This window comes from Phyllobates terribilis, unplaced genomic scaffold (assembly GCF_046119375.1).
Source record: "Phyllobates terribilis strain yellow unplaced genomic scaffold, ASM4611937v1 Scaffold_3__8_contigs__length_932513732, whole genome shotgun sequence".
In the NCBI taxonomy this organism is placed as follows: Eukaryota; Metazoa; Chordata; class Amphibia; order Anura; family Dendrobatidae; genus Phyllobates; species Phyllobates terribilis.
The window spans coordinates 142423363-142443867 of NW_027362763.1; the positions used below are offsets into that span (position 1 = coordinate 142423363).

The window sequence follows — 20505 nt, forward strand, 5'->3', positions numbered from 1 at the left end:
GCAAGGCAGAGCAGGCAAGAACCGCTGGAGCGGTGAGCAAGGCAGAGCAGGCAAGAACCGCCGGAGCAGTGAGCAAGGCAGAGCAGGCAAGAACCGCTGGAGCGGTGAGCAAGGCAGAGCAGGCAAGAACCGCCGGAGCGGTGAGCAAGGCAGAGCAGGCAAGAACCGCCGGAGCGGTGAGCAAGGCAGAGCGGGCAGAAACCGCCGGAGCGGCGAACAAGGCAGAGCGGGCAGAAACCGCCAGAGCGGCGAGCAAGGCAGAGCAGCGGGGACAGTGCTCTGTTCACACGGAACAGACTGGAAGGGAAAGGCAGAACCAGATACACACAAGATACTTGCAGTGAAGTAGCGAGTGGACTCTAAACTCACAAACGGAAGTACAGCGACAACGAGTAGAAGTTAGGAGCAGGTTCAGACTTTGCAGAAAAAGGGAAGGTACGGACATAGAGGAAAACAGGAAGCAGGATAGGAGACAGTTCAGACAGGAACTGTTACTGCAACAAAATACAGGAACGAGCCAAGGTAAAGCCAAGTGCTGGTTCAGACAATGCAGGAGAAAGGGAAGGTACGGACATAGAGAAAAACAGGAAGCAGGTTAGGAGACAGTTCAGACAGGAACTGTTACTGCAACAAAATACAGGAACGAGCCAAGGTAAAGCCAAGTGCTGGTTCAGACAATGCAGGAGAAAGGGAAGGTACGGACATAGAGAAAGACAGGTAACAGGTTAGGAGACAGTTCAGACAGGAACTGTTACTGCAGCGAGATACAGGAGCGAGTCTGGGTATGCGGCCCCCAGAGGGCGGGACGAACAGGCTAGGAGCGTGTTCAGACAGGTCTGGAAATACAGCCTCCAGGAAGGAAGGCAGGCAGGCAGGCAAGAAAACACAGAACAGGACCTGGCACATTCAGAGTGAAAGAGCACACTGAATGATCACGTTGCTCAGGCATCAGCTTCCAGGTGAAGCTGGTTTAAATATCCAGTGACTGACAGCAATAGGCTGAGGACGCATTAGGGGTGTGCCCACAGCAGCTATAAAAAGCAGGAAGAGATGGGGCGCCGCCCTTAAGCAGCCAGAACAGAGGCAAGCAAACAGCATGGAAAGAAGGCAGGCTAGCAGACTGGACTGGTGATCAAGTTTGCGATCTTGCATAGTGGGGGATGGAGCACTATGCAAGAACGCCACCAGGTATGTTACACAGGTAAAAAGTGTTTCTAGATGTCACAGTTTCCCTTTAAGTAGATTACAGTGACATTAGCGGCAACAGCTGCTTGGTAGATATAAAAGTAACCTCTAGGATGAAGTAGGTATAGAAAGAATGTATATTCTAAACTATTAAATATATACAGTCCCTGTTTTAGTCTATCTTTTAAAAAAACTACCTATCTTGCATTTAGGTAATGCCAACTGTGCCCGAGACGCTCTACAAGACAAATGTAGCTGTGATCTGTAGCTGAATAGATTATTAAGGGAATTCTCCACTATCATCTTGATATAATTTTTCCAGTCCCTAATTCCGTTAATTGATATATACTGCATATATGTGTTAATTTTTTTGTTTTTATTATTTTTAGAGCCCCGAGTTACCTGAATACCATATACATTCTAACATACTGGCTATTTGCTGCCTCCACTAGAGGGAGCTTAGGAGCTTACTGTATACAGTCTTATTGCAGTGAGAGTCTACACTCCCTCTAGTGGCAGCTGAGAGGTATATTTTATTTCTGTGTTTGTGAAGGGGATTTGGAGTTCTGCATGAAAATAACGAAATTTCAGCCAGTTTAGAAATATGAATATTAAGATATATGATACATCTACACAAAATTATAAAAAAAAAATGTTCCTCCCGAAAGGATGTTCACTTTTGGATTTCATGTATGTAGAAGTCTAGAAGACATTACTGTACCTTTAGGTGCCTCCCATAGTGGATCCAATGCATGCCGTATGATGGAGATAGTCTCTTCTAGTAGTAGGGATTCTGTAGAGGTATAACCACAAGGTAGAGCAAAGCGACAAGGGGATAAATCTTCCTGCACATGACTTTGCAGAATTCATGAGATCGTTATCCAGAAAGACATTATACAGGGTGGTCCAAAAGTAGGTGGACAGAAAGTGTAATAAGGTTATAAAGGGGGAGATTTATCAAACATGGTGTAAGGTGAAACTGGCTCAGTTGCCCTTAGCAACCAATCAGATTCCACTTTTCATTCCTCACAGACTCTTTGGAAAATGAAAGGTGGACTTTGATTGGTTGCTAAGGGCAACTGAGCCAGTTTCACAGATCTAGTTTTCAGAAATAGATCTCCCCCAAATCTGTTTTCTTTTCAGATAATTCAGATAACACATAATGGCAAATAATTTAAATACAGATTAAAAAAAATGGATTTTAACAGAGTATTGGAAATCTCAAAATGCTGAAACCGTTAGAGCAAATTGGGTTGAAACATTTGGTACTCAAGCCCCAAAGAGACAAACCATTTACAGCATTCGTGACAAATTCACTGCCACTGGCTCAATCCTTAATGCTCCAAAAACTGGTCGACCCAAAACAGTCTGTACAGAAGATAATTAACAACAGGTTGCTGAAACATTTGTTCAGAGTCCAAAAAAGTCCACCAGAAGAGCCTCTTTGGAATTGGGAATTTCACGAGCTTCTATCATGCGAATCCTGAAATCTATAGAGTGGAAGCTGATCGTCCACATCTAATTCATGGTTTATTGGAGGATGATCCGGACAGGCGGCTGCAATTTAGCGTTTGATAAATCTCCCCCTTCATAACCTTATTACACTTTCTGTCCACCTACTTTTGGACCACCCTGTATATGTAGACTAGATATTATGGTATAAATGGACTGGGCATTGACAGTCGGTGACTTAATGTCTTTCCTCTCCGTAGGTATGCCTTACATTTTATTGTGCAAAGCGGTATCTGCTACTTCATCATGATCGTCATAGGCGTGGAACATATGCACAAGTAAGATATTCCGATTTTCACTTACTTTTTGCTTTTTAGTACTGGATCATCTATGGCATATGAAGGTTATATGAGAAAGAGTACATTGGTTGTTCACTTTACTACAATACATAATAAAGGGTTATTCTGAGAATCGATAGGATAGGGGGGTAACTTACCGATTGCTAGAGGTTTTACCGCTGTAACACCCAGGGACCCCAAGAATGGGGCTCTGCAAAGACCTGTTTTAAATTGTGCTGAGGTGAGCATGTTCCACCTCCATTTATTGTCTATGGACCTGCAGGAGAAAGGAAGTACAGAATTTGCATCTCTAGAGCCCATCTTTACAGAACTTGCATCTCTAGTGCCCATCTCTATAGCACTTGCATCTCTAGAGCTCTTCTCTACAGCACTTGCATCTCTAAAGAACGTCTCTACAGCACTTGCATCTCTAGATCCCGTCTCTACAGCACTTGCATCTCTAGATCCTGTCTCTATAGCACTTGCATCTCTAGAGAGCGTCTCTACCTCACTTGCATCTCTAGAGCCCGTCTCTACAGCACTTGCATCTCAAGAGCCCATCTCTACAGCACTTGCATCTCTAGAGAACGTCTCTACAGCACTTGCATCTCTAGAGCCTGTTTCTACAGCACTTGCATCTATAGAGCCCGTCTCTACAGCACTTGCATCTCTAGAGAACGTCTCTGCAGCACTTGCATTTCTAGAGAATGTCTCTACAGCACTTGCATCTCTAGAGACCATCTCTATAGCACTTGCATCTCTAGAGCCCGTCTCTACAGCACTTGCATCTCTAGAGCCCGTCTCTAAAGCACTTGCATAGCTAGAGCCCATCTCTGCAGCACTTGCATCTCTAGAGTCCGTCTCTACAGCACTTGCATCTCTAGAGCCCATCTCTGCAGCACTTGCATCTCTAGAGCCCATCTCTACAGCACTTGCATCTCTAGAGCCCATCTCTACAGCACTTGCATCTCTAGAGCCCATCTCTGCAGCACTTGCATCTCTAGAGCCCGTTTTTGGGATCTAAAGACTCGTTCTCTGGATCAGTGGGGGTCCCTGTAGTTGGACTCTCCATGATCAGAAAACTGTTCCTATTTTATTGAAAGAGAATAACTTTGGATTCTGGGAGTAACCCTTCAAGCAAATATCAGATCTGTTTCCTGTCTGTCTCGATGTGCACATCAAAGTTTTTTTTCCCTTTGTAGAAAGTGCACCCAGGGCTCATGCACAGAGGTGTATTGTGAATCTATGCAGTATAAATTTATTTTAGCTTTGCCTCTAGTGCAGTGGTCCCCACCCTTTATTTCAGAGCCACATTCAAGTAAAGGCACACTACTGTATTTTTGGTCCGAGTGCTATTCATGAAAAAAACGGACAGCACCTGGCCCAATGTTATTTATTGGGGCAGTGCAGATGAGAAGTTTTTTTCACTGACCGAATCTGCGTGTGAAATCATCACAGCATGCATGATTTTCCTCCGCTCGTTCAAGTCTATGGATGTGCAAAAATAAAGTGCCTCCTTATCAAACCTTAATGTCTTCTGTGCCTACTTATAAAATGATAATGTCACAAGTGCCTACTTAAAAAGTAATAATTGCCCCGGTGTACCCTTATACAGTAAGAGTGCCCCTTATCAAGTAATATTGTCCTGAGTTTCCTCCTATCGAGTAATATTGCCCCCTGTGGATGCTGATACTGTAGAGCATGGTACTCGCCTGAGCATACAGCTGCCACACATCAGTGGCCCACTAGCCAAAAAGGTTGAGGATCCCAGCTCTGCTTCTATATACACTTGGTAAGTGATCCAGCTTTCCCATGCTGACCTCTCCCTTCCTCTGCTTCTATATACACTTGGTACGTGATCCAGCTTTCCCATGATGACCTCTCCCTTACTCTGCTTCTATATACACTTGGTACGTGATCCAGCTTTCCCATGCTGACCTCTCCCTTCCTCTGCTTCTATATACACTTGGTATGTTCTTCAACTAACAACTGCCCCCACTCTTTTTATGACCTTGTTTACTTTTCCCTTGAATATCCTGCATCTAGTTTAGCCTTAATCAGTTGAGCACAGACCACTCCCCTCTGGTTCACACCTGAATGCATTCTGTAGCCCATATACTGTGAGCAAGGAGTCTGCTATAGACATGTCTGCAGTGCATTGCCTTAAGTGTGTATTGCTTAAGTGTGAGATCTGAATTATCCCTGAATTGAACCTGAAGGGAACTGAAGGTAACTGGAAACTTGGACACTCTAAACAATGTTTGTCTTTGTTTTCACTCTCTCTTCTATAATCCTTCACTTTTTACAACCACCCCTAATCCCTACACCCAGCAACGAACTCTTCATATCTCCCTCCATCCTCTCCATTCATCTCACCTCCTCCTCAGAACTATTCCTCAATATTCACTCCTGTGTCTCCAAGCACAGACTGCCACCTCATGATCTCCCCTGCTCCCACCTACTAACACTTTCTCTTCTCCTCCTCACTGCTGGCGACATTTCCCCTAATCCTGGCCCTCCTCACCACATCCCCACAGTCACTTCCACCTCCCATCCACGATCCATCACAAACTCTCACAACCCTTCTAACCTCATACACATCCGCCCAGCCCCCCTTTCCCCAGCCCCTCTAACAGGAGCTCTATGGAATGCTCGCTCCGTCTGCAACAAACTTTCCTACATCCATGATCTTTTCTCCAATAACAAACTTTCCTTCCTCAGCATCACTGAAACCTGGCTCACCCCCTCTGGCACAGTCTCTCCAGCTGCACTTTCATAGAGTGGATTCCACCTTTCCCACACCCCCCATCCCAATTGCAAGCATGGTGGAGGAGTAGGCTTTCTCCTGTCAGACAACTGCTCCTTCACCCAAGTCCCACTGCCACCCTCCGTTACTCTCCCCTCTTTTGAGGTGCACTGTGTGAGCATCTACTCCCCCTCCAACCTCCAACTGGCCGTCATCTACTGTCCCCCTGAACCTGCCACGACCTTCTTAGACCATTTCACCACCTGGCTACTTCACTTCCTTTCCACTGACATCCACACCTTCATCATGGGTGACTTCAACATCCCCATTGACACTTCTCTCTCAGCTGCCTCTAGGCTTCTATCTCTCACTTCCTCCTTCGGCCTTGCCCAATGGTCTTCTGCCCCCACTCACAAAGATGGCCAGACACTGGACCTCATCTTCACCTGCCTCCGTTCCCTATCTAACCTCTCTAATTCACCTCTCCCACTATCTGACCACAACCTACTTACATTCTCTACCCTCTCCTCTCTGAGGCAACAATCCCCACTCCACAGACTTGCATACCCTCACAGAAATCTTAAACACCTTGACCTACACTCACTCTTTGAATCCCTCCTCCCTCTTGCAGACATCAGTTCCTTTCATGACGCGGATGTTGCTGCCGCTCTATATAACACCACAACAGCTGCAGTTCTCAATTCAGTCGATCCCCTCACACATACCAAAGCTCGCACAATCAACAGGCAACCCTGGCATACCAGCCTAACCAAAGAACTGCGACGCGCCTCCAGGGTTGCTAAGCATAGATGGAAAAGGTCCCACTCCAATGATTACTTCATCGCATTCAAACAGTCCCTCATTACCTTCAAATCCACACACTGCTGCAAAACAAACATACTTCTCATCTCTCATATCCTCCCTGTCTCACAACCCTAAACAATTATTCAACACCTTCAATTCTCTCCTACGTCCCCCAGCGCCTCCCCCCCCCCTCCTCTCATCTCAGCCGAAGACTTTGCCTCATTCTTCAAGCAGAAGATTGACACCATCAGAGAAAGCTTTTGCCTAAAGTCCCCCCAGCCCCTCCTCACACCTACTCAATCCTCCTCCTCCAAAACCAGCTTCTCCACCATTACGGAGGACCAATTTTCCTCTTACCTCTCCAAATCACGGGAATTGGATGTTTCGCCCCCAGCAGTTCGCCCCCAGCATTTCGCCCCCGGGTACATTTCGCCCCCGCACATTTCGTCCCCAGCATTTGGCCCCCAGGATGTTTTGCCCCCACACATTTCACCCCCGCACATATCGCCCCGGGCCGGGAGTGAAACGTGCGGGGGCGAAATGTGCGGGGGCGAATCTTCCTGGGGCGAAATGTGCAGGGGCAAAATGTACCTGGGGGCAAATTGCTGGGGGCGAACTGCTGGGGGCGAAACTTCCTATAACCCCAAATCACACCTCACCTCCTGTGAACTTGACCCAATCCCGTCCCATCTCATCCCCAACCTTACCACAGTCTTCATCCCAACCCTTAGCCACCTTTTCAGCCTGTCACTAACAACTGGTGTCTTCCCCTCATGCTTCAAACATGCCTCGATCACACCCATCCTCAAAAAGCCCTCCCTTGACCCATCCTCTCTGACAAGCTATCGCCCCATATCACTTCTCCCTTATGCCTCAAAACTACTGGAACAACATGTCCATTCTGAACTGTCCTCCCACCTCTCCTCCTGCTCTCTCTTTGACCGCCTCCAATCTGGCTTCCGACAGCACCATTCTACTGAAACTGCACTGACTAAAGTCACCAACGACCTACTAACCGCCAAATCTAAGCGACACTACTCTGTCCTCCTCCTCCTAGACCTGTCATCTGCCTTCGACACAGTGGACCATTCCCTCTTACTACAGATTCTCTCATCTCTTGGCATCAAAGACTTGGTCCTATCTTGGATCTCCTCATACTTAACAGACAGGACATTCAGTGTCTCCCACTCACACATCACCTTCTCATCTCACCCCCTATCTGTCGGTGTCCCCCAAGGTTCAGTCCTAGGATCCCTGCTCTTTTCTATCTACACTTTTGGCCTGGGACAACTGATAGAGTCTCATGGCTTTCAGTACCAACTCTATGCTGACGACACACAGATCTACCTCTCTGGACCCGATATCTCCTCCCTACTAACCAAAATCTCACAATGTCTGTCCACTATCTCATCTTTCTTCTCTGACAGATTTCTAAAACTTAACATGTATAAAACAGAATTCATTGTCTTTCCACCATCTCATTCATCCCACCCACCTGACCTAGCTATCAACGTCAATGGCTGTCCACTCTCCCCAGTCCCTCAAGCTCGCTGCCTTGGGGTAACCCTGGACTCTGATCTCTTCTTCAAACCACATATCCAAGCCCTTTCTACTGCCTGCCGACTCCAACTCAAAAATATCTCCCGGATCTGCACATTCCTCAACCACAAATTTGCAAAAACAATAGTGCACGCCCCTATCATCTCCTGCCTCGACTATTGCAACTTCCTGCTCTGTGGCCTCCCCTCTAACACTCTCGCACCCCTCCAATCTATCCTAAACTCTGCTGCCCGACTAATCCACCTGTCCCCACGCTATTCCCCGGCCTCTCCCCTCTGTCAATCCCTTCACTGGCTCCCCATTGCCCAGAGAATCCAGTTCAAAACCCTAACTATGGCATACAAAGCCATCCACAACCTGTCTCCTCCTTATATCTGTGACCTAGTCTCCCAGTACATACCTGCACGCAACCTCTGATCCTCACAAGATCTCCTTCTCTACTCCCCTCTTATCTCCTCTTCCCACAATCGCATGCAAGATTTCTCCCGTACATCCCCCCTACTCTGGAACTCTCTACCCCAACATATCAGACTCTCGCCTACCATGGAAACCTTCAAAAGGAACCTGAAGACTCACCTCTTCCAACAAGCCTACAACCTGCAGTAACCATTGCTCCACCATACTACTGCACGACCAGCTCTACCCTCACCTACTGTATCCACACCTATCCCTTATAGATTGTGAGCCCTCACGGGCAGGGTCCTCCTGTACCAGTTGTCGTCACGTTTTGTTAAAGATCTTTGTAATAGTTCATGTATGTATACCCCTTTTTCACATGTAAAGCCCATGGTATAAATGGCGCTATAATAATAATAAATAATAATAATAATTATGAAGGCAACATACGAGATGAATGGCTAAGGAAAGAAGTATCTATGAGTCTGTAATATAAACCTGTTAGGACCTGATATATGGCGGTACAGGGTTTTTGCACTCAACAATTTGTGCAAAAATTGGGATGGAGCATTAGGTGGATGTGATGCTCAGTCACTTCTCACGGACAAGCCGTAAGTCGGGATAGTCAAGGAGTCTGAGGTCAATAGCTAAGAGGGTACGTCATAAACAAATGGAAGAGACAAAGGCTTAGTCAAGTAGCAGTCCGAGGTCAAAATACCAGGAGGATAGCAGATGAGAGCAAAAAGATTAGACAAACGGATGGTCAGAACGAGGTCCAAGGTCAGGCAACGATAGATCAATAAGCAAGGCACTAGGCACTGGGAAAGTAATCCACACAGCTATAGCTGACAGCTATCTGGGACTGCCGGCTCAGTTAAAAGCTGAGAAATTAAGGGAACAGGGCTCATCTGGCGAGAGCTCAGCACCTCCCAGACTCAGATTGGATGGCCGAGCTGTCAAATAGAAACACAGACAGCTCAGCATGTCCCTGCACCAGACTGGAAATCATTGCACAGACCGCTCAGCACACCTCTGCTCCAGACTGGGCGACTGAGCTGTCAACCACTGCACAGACAGATCAGCACGCCCCTGCACCATACTGGACAACTGAGCTGTCTATCACTGCACAGACAGCTCAGCACGCTTCTGCACCAGACTGGAAAGCTGAGCTGTCAATCAGTGCACAGACAGATCAGCACGCCCCTGCACCAGACTGGAAAACTGAGCTGTCAATCACTGCACAGTCAGCTCAGCATGCCCCTGCACCAGACTGGCAATCATTGCACAGACCGCTCAGCACGCTTCTGCACCAGACTGGGTGACTGAGCTGTCAATCACTGCACAGACAGATCTGCACACTCTCACACCAGACTGGACGACTGAGCTGTCAATCACTGCACAGACAGCTCAGCACGCCCCTGCACCATACTGGACGACTGAGCTGTCTATCACTGCACAGACAGATCAGCACGCCCTTGCACCAGACTGGACAACTGAGCTGTCAATCACTGCACAGACAGCTCAGCACGCTCCTGCACCAGACTGGACAACTGAGCTGTCAATCACTGCACAGACAGCTCAGCATGCTCCTGCACCAGACTGGACAACTGAGCTGTCAATCACCTCACAGACACACTGCAGGGTGCAATCATTACAGTTGAGTTGTGAAATAATAAACATTTATTCTATTAAAAATAGGAAAGTAGCAAAGGAGACCTCTGTACAAATCCTTTTAAATATTATTGATATGGTGAGCAGCCTGTGTACTGACATAAGCTCGTTCCCTGCTCTCCGATCTCACATTCTATACAAGTGACTTTTGAAACATACTTCTCATAAATATTGATGGCATAAATTGCCTTTTACCATTTCCTCCTTCTACATTTTTGTTGTTATTTCATCAGATAACTAATTTACTGATTCCTTCCTGTTTCTATTAGTAGATCTTGTAAGTAGACATTAGACTCTTGGACTGCTTATACAACAAATGCAAAAATAGTGGCTCTGCCCATGGTATCTAACAACGAGTATGGTGGAATTTTTTCCTTTCTTAAGCGATAGAAAAGTTTCCACCATTGTGTGTTTCTTCTCATCATCTTTAGCATTTCTGACATTTCACTTCACATTAAAGGGAACCTGTCATCTTATGCATACCGCAGAATGAACCGCAGATATAATATTCTCTGAAATGTCGGAGCATTACTTTGAAGATCTGGCACCAGATTGGGCAGCATGAATCGCCTAACAAGTTATTTCCAAGATAGTGAGTTATCCCTTATCCATTGGATATCCAATCCCTTATCCAATGAACGGAGTGTAGGTTGAGCATGCACCTTCGCACCATCCAGGAAGGAGCTTGGCTCCCAGGTACCAGAGCCCCGTTCCCGGGATCGCTGGAAGTCCCAGCGTTCAAATGGACATTATTTATGGAGCCTTTTATTGGGGATAACTTACTATCTTTGGAATAACAATTTAATAGACAGTTGCCTGTTAAATGCAGAAAATGTAAGCTTATCAGTAAGTGTGCAGTGGGAATCATTTTTTATATCAGAGTTTTCTTTTTCTCATGGGTTAATATGGTGTCCATACAGTGCCTACAAGTAGTATTCAACCCCCTGCAGATTTAGCTGATTTGATAAGATGCAAATAAGTTAGAGCCTTCAAACTGCAAACGAGAGTAGGTTTTATGAACAGAAGCATAAATCTTACAAGCCAAAAAGTTATGTTGCTCAGTTGAATTTTATTAAATTTTAAACATAAAAGTGTGGGTCAATTATTATACAACCCCTATGTTTAATATTTTGTGGAATAACCCTTGTTTGCAATTACAGCTAATAATCGTCTTTTATAAGACCTGATCAGGCCGGCACAGGTCTGTGGAGTTATCTTGGCCCACTCCTCCATGCAGATCTTCTCCAAGTTATCTAGGTTCTTTGGGTGTCTCATGTGGACTTTATTCTTGAGTTCCTTCCACAAGTTTTCAATTGGGTTAAGGTCAGGAGACTGACTAGGCCACTCCAACACCTTGACTTTTTCCCTATTGAACCAGGTCTTGGTTTTCTTGGCTGTGTGCTTTGGGTCGTTGTCTTGTTGGAAGATTAAATTACGACCCATCTTAAGATCCTTGATGGAGGAGCGGAGGTTCTTGGCCAAAATCTCCAGGTAGGCCGTGCTATCCATCTTCCCATGGATGCGGACCAGATGGCCAGGCCCCTTGGCTGAGAAACAGCCCCACATGCTTGACTGTAGGGATGGTATTCTTGGGGTCGTATGCAGTGCCATCCAGTCTCCAAACGTCACGTGTGTGGTTGGCACCAAAGATCTCGATCTTGGTCTCATCAGACCATAGAACCTTGAACCAGTCTGTCTCAGAGTCCTCCAAGTGATCATGAGCAAACTGTAGACGAGCCTTGACATGACGCTTTGAAAGTAAAGGTACCTTACGGGCTCATCTGGAACGGAGACCATTGCGGTGGAGTACGTTACTTATGGTATTGACTGAAACCAATGTCCCCACTGCCATGAGATCTTCCCGGAGCTCCTTCCTTGTTGTCCTTGGGTTAGCCTTGACTCTTCGGACAAGCCTGGCCTCGGCACGGGAGGACACTTTCAAAGGCTGTCCTGGCCGTGGAAGGCTAACAGTAGTTCCATAAGCCTTCCACTTACGGATGATGCTCCCAACAGTGGAGACAGGTAGGCCCAACTCCTTGGAAAGGGTTTTGTACCCCTTGCCAGCCTTGTGACCCTCCACGATCTTGTCTCTGATGGCCTTGGAATGCTCCTTTGTCTTTCCCATGTTGACCATGCCTGAGTGTTGTTCACAAGTTTGGGGAGGGTCTTAAATAGTCAGAAAAGGCTGGCAAAAGAGATCTTTAATCCACACATGTGAAGTTCATTATTCTTGGTGCCTGAACTACTTCTTAATACTTTAGGGGGACCAAACAGAATTCTTGTGGTTTGAGGGGTTGAATAATAAATGACACTCTGAATTAACTTTTTACGTTTAAAAAAAAAAAAAAAAAAAAAAATTTGCTGCAGTGCATTTCCCACTTCCAGGCTGATCTACAGTACAAATGTCACAATGCCAAGTTAATTCCGCATGTGTCAACCAGCTAAATCTGCAGGGGGTTGAATACTACTTGTAGGCACTGTAAGTAAAAAACATATCATGTTCTGTCGGATTCCCTGGAAGCCTTGTTCCTATGAGTCTGTTATACAGAACAGAACAACATTCATCTCTTGTACTGGGTGCATGCACATGTCTAAGCTGTATACTCAAGTCTTCCCAGTACTTATGGTTCTGGTTGTGGATATAAAAGGGTCCATAGTGGATACTTCAGGACCCTTCAGGAATCCCAGTAGATGTAACATGCAGCAAGCCAGGAAAAAGCAAATCTGAAACTTGTGATACTGAATTAATTATTCAGATGTCTAAAGTAAGGCCCTGCACTGTGGTTTTGATGCCCTGTTGTGCTATAATCATCGGAAAAACCATGATAGAACTGCTATGTGCGGTCGGCCTTGTGCTGCAACCAGCAAGATGGCCCATTTGTGGGTAGCAACTCATCCTTGTTGACTTGACATTATGCTGCATTGTAGCAGCGGCAAGGCAAAATCTTTGGCCGCTTGACTGTCATGGGTGTCATGGCCAAAGTTAAAGTGTTGCTCCAGCCTAAAGGTGAATACACAGCACAGCATGTAATATACAATTAAGATCGTGGAATATCAGTCACTGTGTTAGAATTATTATAAGAATATCAGAATAGGGCTGACTAATTAGAGTTTCTCTATGCAATTATCTCAAGTAACTTTTGTTCCTTCAAACAGAAGCATTAAAGTTTCATCTTGCCTTGATTACACTTGCTACTTACAGCCGACCAACTGAGATCTGTCAAAGCTTTTAACAAACATTTTTCAGTTTTGTTTGGGATGACCCAAATTATAGTTTAAAGAGTTTGCTTAGTACTTTAATATTGATGGCCTATCCTTAGGACAATACCTGGCACCCCCGCCAATCAGCTGTTCCCAGTGCCCACTTTGGTCTGATGTGATCAGCTGCGGAGCTGCACAACACAGCTATGTCAATGCTTCTATTTGCTTTGTGATTTTATATTTGGGACTATTGCAATTCCAGGTAGGCTAGGGTTAAATCCTAGCTCTGCAGGCTTTGATTAGTACACCTGGCTAGCTCTGCATATAAACAGGCTAGGTGTTCATCTACAGTAAATCAGTCTGCTGGGTAGGCTGAGCAGACTGGATGTGTGTTGAAGTTGAAGAGAGAGACAAGCCAGAATCTCTCTGAGAATGGTTTACAAAGGCCATGTGCACCAAACTGCAAGTATCAGTGGTTGCTATGGACGATAGCTGTTTTCTTTCACTGAAATGGTGCTTAGTCAGTGGTGTCTGAAGTAGTCAGGGTGTCATGGCTCGTTTTCGAGACTCGATATGGTGACTTTTTGCTGTGTGGTCTGTTTCCCTCTCTATGTTGAGCCACAGCCCGATTTGTTTCTTTTCAAAACCTTATGGTTCTTTTGTTCTTGCTTTCCTTTTGAGCCACAGCCCGATTAGTCTCTGACCAGATGCTGATGTTTTTTTTGTCATTGCTTTCTTTTTCTCGGTTTGCTTCATTTCAGGTGTTTTCCATTTTTTCTTTTGGTTCTGTCCTATCACATTTTGGAATGGTCTGTATATAATCACCTCTCACTGACTCTCTTTGCTGGCTATAGTTCTATTTAGATGGTGTTAGGAGTTCCAACTCCTCAATTAGGGATTATCTTGCTTGATTAACTCCAGTTGCTTTTCCTGCTGTCTAACTGTGTGTCCTCCTTCCCAGCTCCCTTTAGTTTACAATTGGGGGTCTGAAAGGTTTTTCACTTTGTGTGTTTATTTTTTGGTTCTCTGTATTTTTCTCTGTCTGTTATGATACTGGCATAGTACTGCTGGAAACCAGTGGCCGAAGGTGTTATGATCTGCAACAAGTACTAAGGAAAGATAGGGGAAAGCTGTCTCTACAGTAAGACTAAGCTGAATCCCTACGATGTAGCGGCTGCCTGTTCCTTGTGAACAGACCCGCCTTAGTCCTCGACTAGTCTGAACGAAGACCTATAGAAATAAGGGAGGGGTCCCTAAAAGTACTAAGGACTGGGACAAAAATGGGACACCTCCTAAACAGAAGTTGTTGTAGAACACAAAAGACAAACAGACAAAAAGTACTAGAGGACCAAGCAAACTGACAGAGATAGGCACCGAAGCACCAGGCTAGCAAAACAGTCAAACAACACTGAAGTCCAGCAAAGCCAGAAGGGCGGAGCTGGAATATATAGGCAGATGGTTACGTGACCGCAAAACACAAGATAGAAAAACTAACAGGAGGGTTCTAACAGAAGGAGCACGAGCAAGAACAGCAAGCGTTAGTAGAAGTTCTTGCAGTTGGCAAAGGAGTTGTAGGAAACAATCCGTAGATAGGTGAGAACAATCTAGGTAAGAATGTTCAGGAGCTTGGAGACTGCAAACTAGGCTAACAGCTAGACACAATACTCAAGCAATGAGTGAGAGATCCATGTGGCTTTAAGTAGGCCTGAACAGGAAACAAAATGGATCATACAGGTTCAGAATCTGCCATCTTAGTAATGGACAGTTGCAGAACACAGCTGCAGCCTCCAGTGGTAAGGAGTGGGATTGCAGCACAATTATTAAGGTGAACAATAGCAGCCACTAGTGGTCAAATTGTAGAAGGACAACTGGAATCCTGACACTATCCTGTGTGAACATGTTTAGTTTCTTACCCTGGGTTCTCTTTCTCCCTGCACAGTTTTGTTTCCCTCTGTAATATTTGTGTTGTGGCCTCCCCTCTAGTTCCTCAGGAGGTATGAGAAAGCCCTTGACTGACTTTTGGAGAGCCAGGTCCGAGGAGGTGTTTATTTTAGTTGTGTGATTAAGGAATTTCCTACTCTGTATAGGGACCAGTTGGGTGCAGGTATGGCATCTCTCTTTGTAAGTCCTTTCCTTCTACCGTTACCCGTGTGAGTTCATAACTTTATAGCCAGCGCATTTAGTGTGCTGGGGCAACTGCATGGATTCAGTTAACGCCTTAGCTGCACAACTAATGGCCTTGTCCCTAGAGGTGGCGGATATCAGGAACCAACAGCAGCACGCATGTTCTACCACCGCAAGGAACTCAAGTAATCAGAATGGCGCAGTGGAACCCAAGGTAAAATTCCCCGATTGTTTTGACAGGGACCGAAGTATGTTTTCTATCTTTTCTGCCTTGCGAAAATTATAAATTATACTTCCCCCAAAGTCTGGTATCCTATGGGTCTGAGAGCCAGCAAGTAGGCATTATTTTGTCTTTACTTTGTGGAGATCCCCAGGCTTGGGCATTTTCTTTGCCTGAGAATTCCCGGGTCTTGTCCTCTGTTGAGGCATATTTCTCTGCTCTTGGCCTCATTCATGACGACCCTGACAAAGTCGCTGTAACTGAATCCAAAATCCGTAAGTTTTTTCAGTGAGGTGGTAGAGCTGAAGATTACTGCTCTGAGTTGAGACACTGGGCATTGAAGACCTCCTGGAAGGGCACCGCTCTTCGGAGTCAGTTCTGCCATGGACTTTCGGATCAGATTTCAGATTCAGATCAGACTTGCAGTCCTTGTTCGCAGTCTTTGGAGGAAGCTATGACTGTTGCTGTTCATTTAGATAAATATCGGAGAGATAAAGACACATTTAAAGAAGTTTCAGTGTCATCTCCTCCGTTAGTTGAAACTAGTGAACCTATGCAAATTGGTGCTCGCAGAGATCTCAGAGAGGGTACAGAATTTGGTGCATCAGCTCGTTTTTGTTTATATTGTGGTTGTTCTGGTAACGTTAAGGCTCAGCAGTGTTTCAATATAAGAATGAATTTCTAAAGAAAAGAGAAAAGGGGACTTTGAAGTCTAATGATGCAGGTTCCAGGAGTCTGAGATTGCCTATTGCCTATCCGATTTTTTTCTTACAGGTGTCCCTTGGGACTGAATCTGGTTTTATTTTTACGCCTGCATTTGTAGATTCAGGTTCTGCCTTGAATCTTATTGATCATGACTTTTCTGAAAACTGCGGTTATAATGTCTCTACTCTCAGCCTTCTCATCCAAGTTTAGACAATTGATAACTCTCCCCTTTTACAAAGCCATGTTACCTTGAAAGTCAAGAATGTATGTATGAAGGTAGCCTTGTTACACACTGAATCCATTCCATTTATGGTTTTTCCTTCTTTACCTGCAAAATTAGTGTTAGGCTTGCCATGGTTAATTAAGCACAACCCTACTATCAATTGGGAGACCCAAGAGATTAGGTCTTGAGGTGACTTTTGTTTTCCTCGATGTCTTTCGAGATCCTTGGCTTCTGCAAGGTTTAACTTTCCAGAATTCATTTAACATTTTGGTGATATTTTTTTCTGAAACTGAGTGTGATGTTCTTCCACCGCATAGGACATATGATTGTGCTATCGACTTTATACTACATGCTAAAATGCCTAAATCGCGTTTGTTTAACCTTCTCTTCCAGAGAGGGAGGCCTTAAATAATAATAATCTTTTTTATTAAAAAATGATATTCAAAAGAGTCTGGCTAAAGGTCATATATGGCCATCCACCGCTGTGTCTCCTCCAGTCGCTGTGAGGTTCTCTATTGTAAAAAAAAAAAAAAAGATGGAGGGCTGTGTTCGTGCTTGGATTTTAGAGAGATTAATAAGATCACTGTCCGCAATCCCTATCCTGTACCCCTTATACCTGACCTACTTGTTTAATCAACTTACTGGAGCGAAATGGTTTTGTAAACTTGACTTGAGAGGGGAATATAACTTCATACACGTTCGGAAGGGTGACGAATGGCAGACCACTTTCAATACATCTGATGGTCATTTTAAAAATTTGGTGATGCGTTTGGGTTGACCAATGCTCCGGCGATCTTTCAAAATTTCATAAATTATATTTTTTGCTCTCTGATGGGTAGGTATGTTAATTTATCTAGATGACATATTGATTTACTCGAGTACTCAGGAGGAACACCATGAGCATGTTCGACAGGTCCTCCAGATTCTAAGTGACAACTATTTATCTGGTAAACTGGAGAAATGTCAATTTGAAGTACTGCAAGTCCAGTTCTTAGGGTGTTTGTTTTCTGCTTCGTGGTTTGGATTCCGTTAAGGTACTGGCCGTTCTTGATTGGGTTCAACCAAGTAACCTAAAGGCGTTGCAGAAATTGCTAGGCTTTGCAAGTTCATTAAGAACTTTTTGGTCACAGCCAAGTCTTTAACTGACATAACCAAGAAGAGAACAGACTTTTCCTCCTGGTCAGCTGAGGCAGTAAATGCTTTTTCTGCACTCAAGACAGCTTTTTCTAAGGCTCCTGTTCTCAGTCAACCCGATGTCAATCTGCCTTCGTTGGATGAGGTAGATGCTACACTGTGGGGATCGGGTCTGTTCTTTTGCAAAAAATCAATGGGTACTCTTACATCCTTGTGATTTTTACTATCCGAAGTTTTCTCAAGCGGAGTCTAACTATGATATAGGTAGCCGAGAGCTTCTGGCGATTAAAAGATCTTTTGAGAAATGGAGACATTGGTTAGAGGGTGCAAAACATAAGGTGATGGTCTTCACTGATTATAAGAAACTGTTGTATATTGATGGTGCAAAGTGTTTCAACACCAGACTGGCTCGATGGGCCCTTTTTTTTTGCCCGGTTTGATATTACTGTGACTTACCTTCCCGGATCTAAGAATGTTAAGGTTGACGCTTTGTCTTATACCTTTGTTCTAGATTTAAGGGACGAAAATCCTGTTAAGATTTTTAGTGAGGGGGTGGTGGTGGGTGCTCTGGGGACAGATCTCAGTCAGTGCATTCGGGATGCTCAGAACAGTGCCCTGGAAGGTTTGCTTTAAGCAAACTTTATGTACCACCCTTTTTAAGTGTACTGTAGATCTTCTTAATGAAGTGCATGATTTCGTTTTGGCTGGGCATCCGGGTTCTTCTGCCACCTGGAGATTTCGTTCTAAGTCCCTTTAGTATCAGAATGCTCGTAAGAATGTTGATGAGTATGTCTGTAAATGCAGAGTCTGTGCCAGGTCTAAAGCATCTCATCAGGCTCCAGCGAATTCTCTTGGGTGGTGGTAGACCTTTTTAGCAAAATGGTAAATTTGGTCCCACTTAAAAGTTGCCTACTGCTAAGAGCTTATCTACGTTGTTCATATTCATATTGTTAAATTGTTAAATTACATGGTATTTCCAAAAACATTTCCGATAGAGGGGTTCAATTTATGGTTTGTTTTGGTGAAGTTTTTGCTCCAGGTTGGGTATCAAGCTGTCGTTTTTCTCAGGTTATCATTCAAAGACTAATAGACAAACAGAAAGGATAAGCCATGAGGTAGAGCAGTATTTGAGTTGTTTTGTTTCATCTAATCAGGAAGACTGGGTGGAATTTCTCCTCCTTGCTGAATTTGCTCTAAATAACTGTACCTCTACAGCTTCCGGGACCTCACCTTTTTTTGTTGCAGGAGTTTTCATCTAGTATTTGGGAATTCTTCTGGGTTACAATACTCCGTGCCAGAGGAGGAGAGATTTTCTTCCCGATTAATTTAAGTCTGGAGGGAGACCAAAAGAGGTGCCAACTGCAGACGTAAGAAGGCTGCTGACTTTAGGGTGGGGGACTTTGTGTGGTTATCCTAAAAAATCTATGTTTAAAGGTCGCATCTAGGTAGTTTGCTCCTAAATTTCTTAAAAGATTATTAAAGTTTTGAATTCTGTGATTGTTAAATTGCAACTCCCTGTGGAAGAGCAATAACTCTTTTAATTCTTCCCTTTTAAAAAGATTTGAGGAGACACCTGATCCTCAAGACACAATTGAGGTGGATTTGGAAGGAGATCGGGGGTACGAGGTTGAGCGAATTCTTGGTTCCAGGTGGGTCAGGCGCTGTTTGTAGTATCTGGTTAATTGGAAGGGATACAGTCCTGAAGATAACTCTTAGGTTAATTAAGAGGATCTTCATGCGGATCGCCTGGTGAGAGAGTTCCATCACCGAGCTCAGATACTGGGGTTTTCTTGTGGTCTGGTGGCCCCTCGTAGGAGTGGGTACTGTCATGGCTCGGTTACAGTACTCGATCTGGTGACCTTTTGCTGTGTGGTATGTTTCTCTCTCTATGTTGAGCCACAGCCCGATTTTGTTTTCCTGCGGTCTGACTATGAGTCCTCCTCCCCAGCACCCTTCTCTTTCTTTTAGGTTTGGGGGTCTGGGAAGTTTTTCACTTAGTCTGTTTATTTTTTGGTTCTCTTTATTTTTCCCTATCTATCGTGTGTGAACATGTTTAGCTTCTTACCCTGGGTTCTTGTGTCTCCCTGCACGGTCTCCTTTCCCTTTGTAGAATTTGTGTTGTGGCCTCCCCTCTGGTCCTTCAGGAGGTACAAGAAATCCCTTGACTGCATTTTAGGGAACTAGGTCTGAGAAGGTGTTTTTTTAGTTGGGCAATTAGGGACTTTCCTAATATGTACAGGGACCAGTTGGGTGCAGGTACGGTGTCTCACTTTGTAAGTCTTTTCCTTCTACTATTACCCTGTGAGTGTGTGAACACATTCTTAACAGAGGGCCTATAGGGTTAAAGCTAGGGCTTTATGTTTATGATTTTGTTTTGGTGCTGTGCAACCTGTGGAAATAAACATTATTCCATTTGTGACATCAAAACCCTGTGAATGTGTGAATGCTACGGACTACCAGAGAGAGCGAACCCCTACAATTGGTGGAGAATGCGGGCATGAAGTCCCAGAGAGCACAGGAGATAGTAGTGTAAAAATTGAATGTCCTGGGTAAAGGCAGCTACAGCATTACAAGCGCAGACTAAAAGCATGGAGGAGCTTGTTAAGCAACTGATCCCAGCCAATCTGTAGCTACATCAGCAGACCCAACAGTAGACTAATAAACTTCTGATCCAGGAGTTTCAACAGCAGCAGCAGGAGTTAAAGCACTAGTAGCTACAGCAGCTGTTACAGCAGGTTCAGCAGCA

At 44.8% G+C, this 20505-nt stretch overlaps 1 protein-coding gene across 2 annotated transcripts in view; it reads left to right on the plus strand.

The window, feature by feature from the left end:
* Positions 1–20505, plus strand: part of MBOAT2 (membrane bound glycerophospholipid O-acyltransferase 2) — a 254036-nt gene that overhangs the window by 79916 nt on the left and 153615 nt on the right. For both annotated transcript variants that reach the window (XR_012318348.1, XM_073674185.1), the window contains exon 3: positions 2898–2975. Coding sequence is in view for 1 of the 2 variants with exons in the window: in XM_073674185.1 (XP_073530286.1) it covers positions 2898–2975 (78 nt within the window). In the remaining variant the exon portion in view is untranslated. The remainder of the gene's footprint in view (positions 1–2897; positions 2976–20505) is intronic.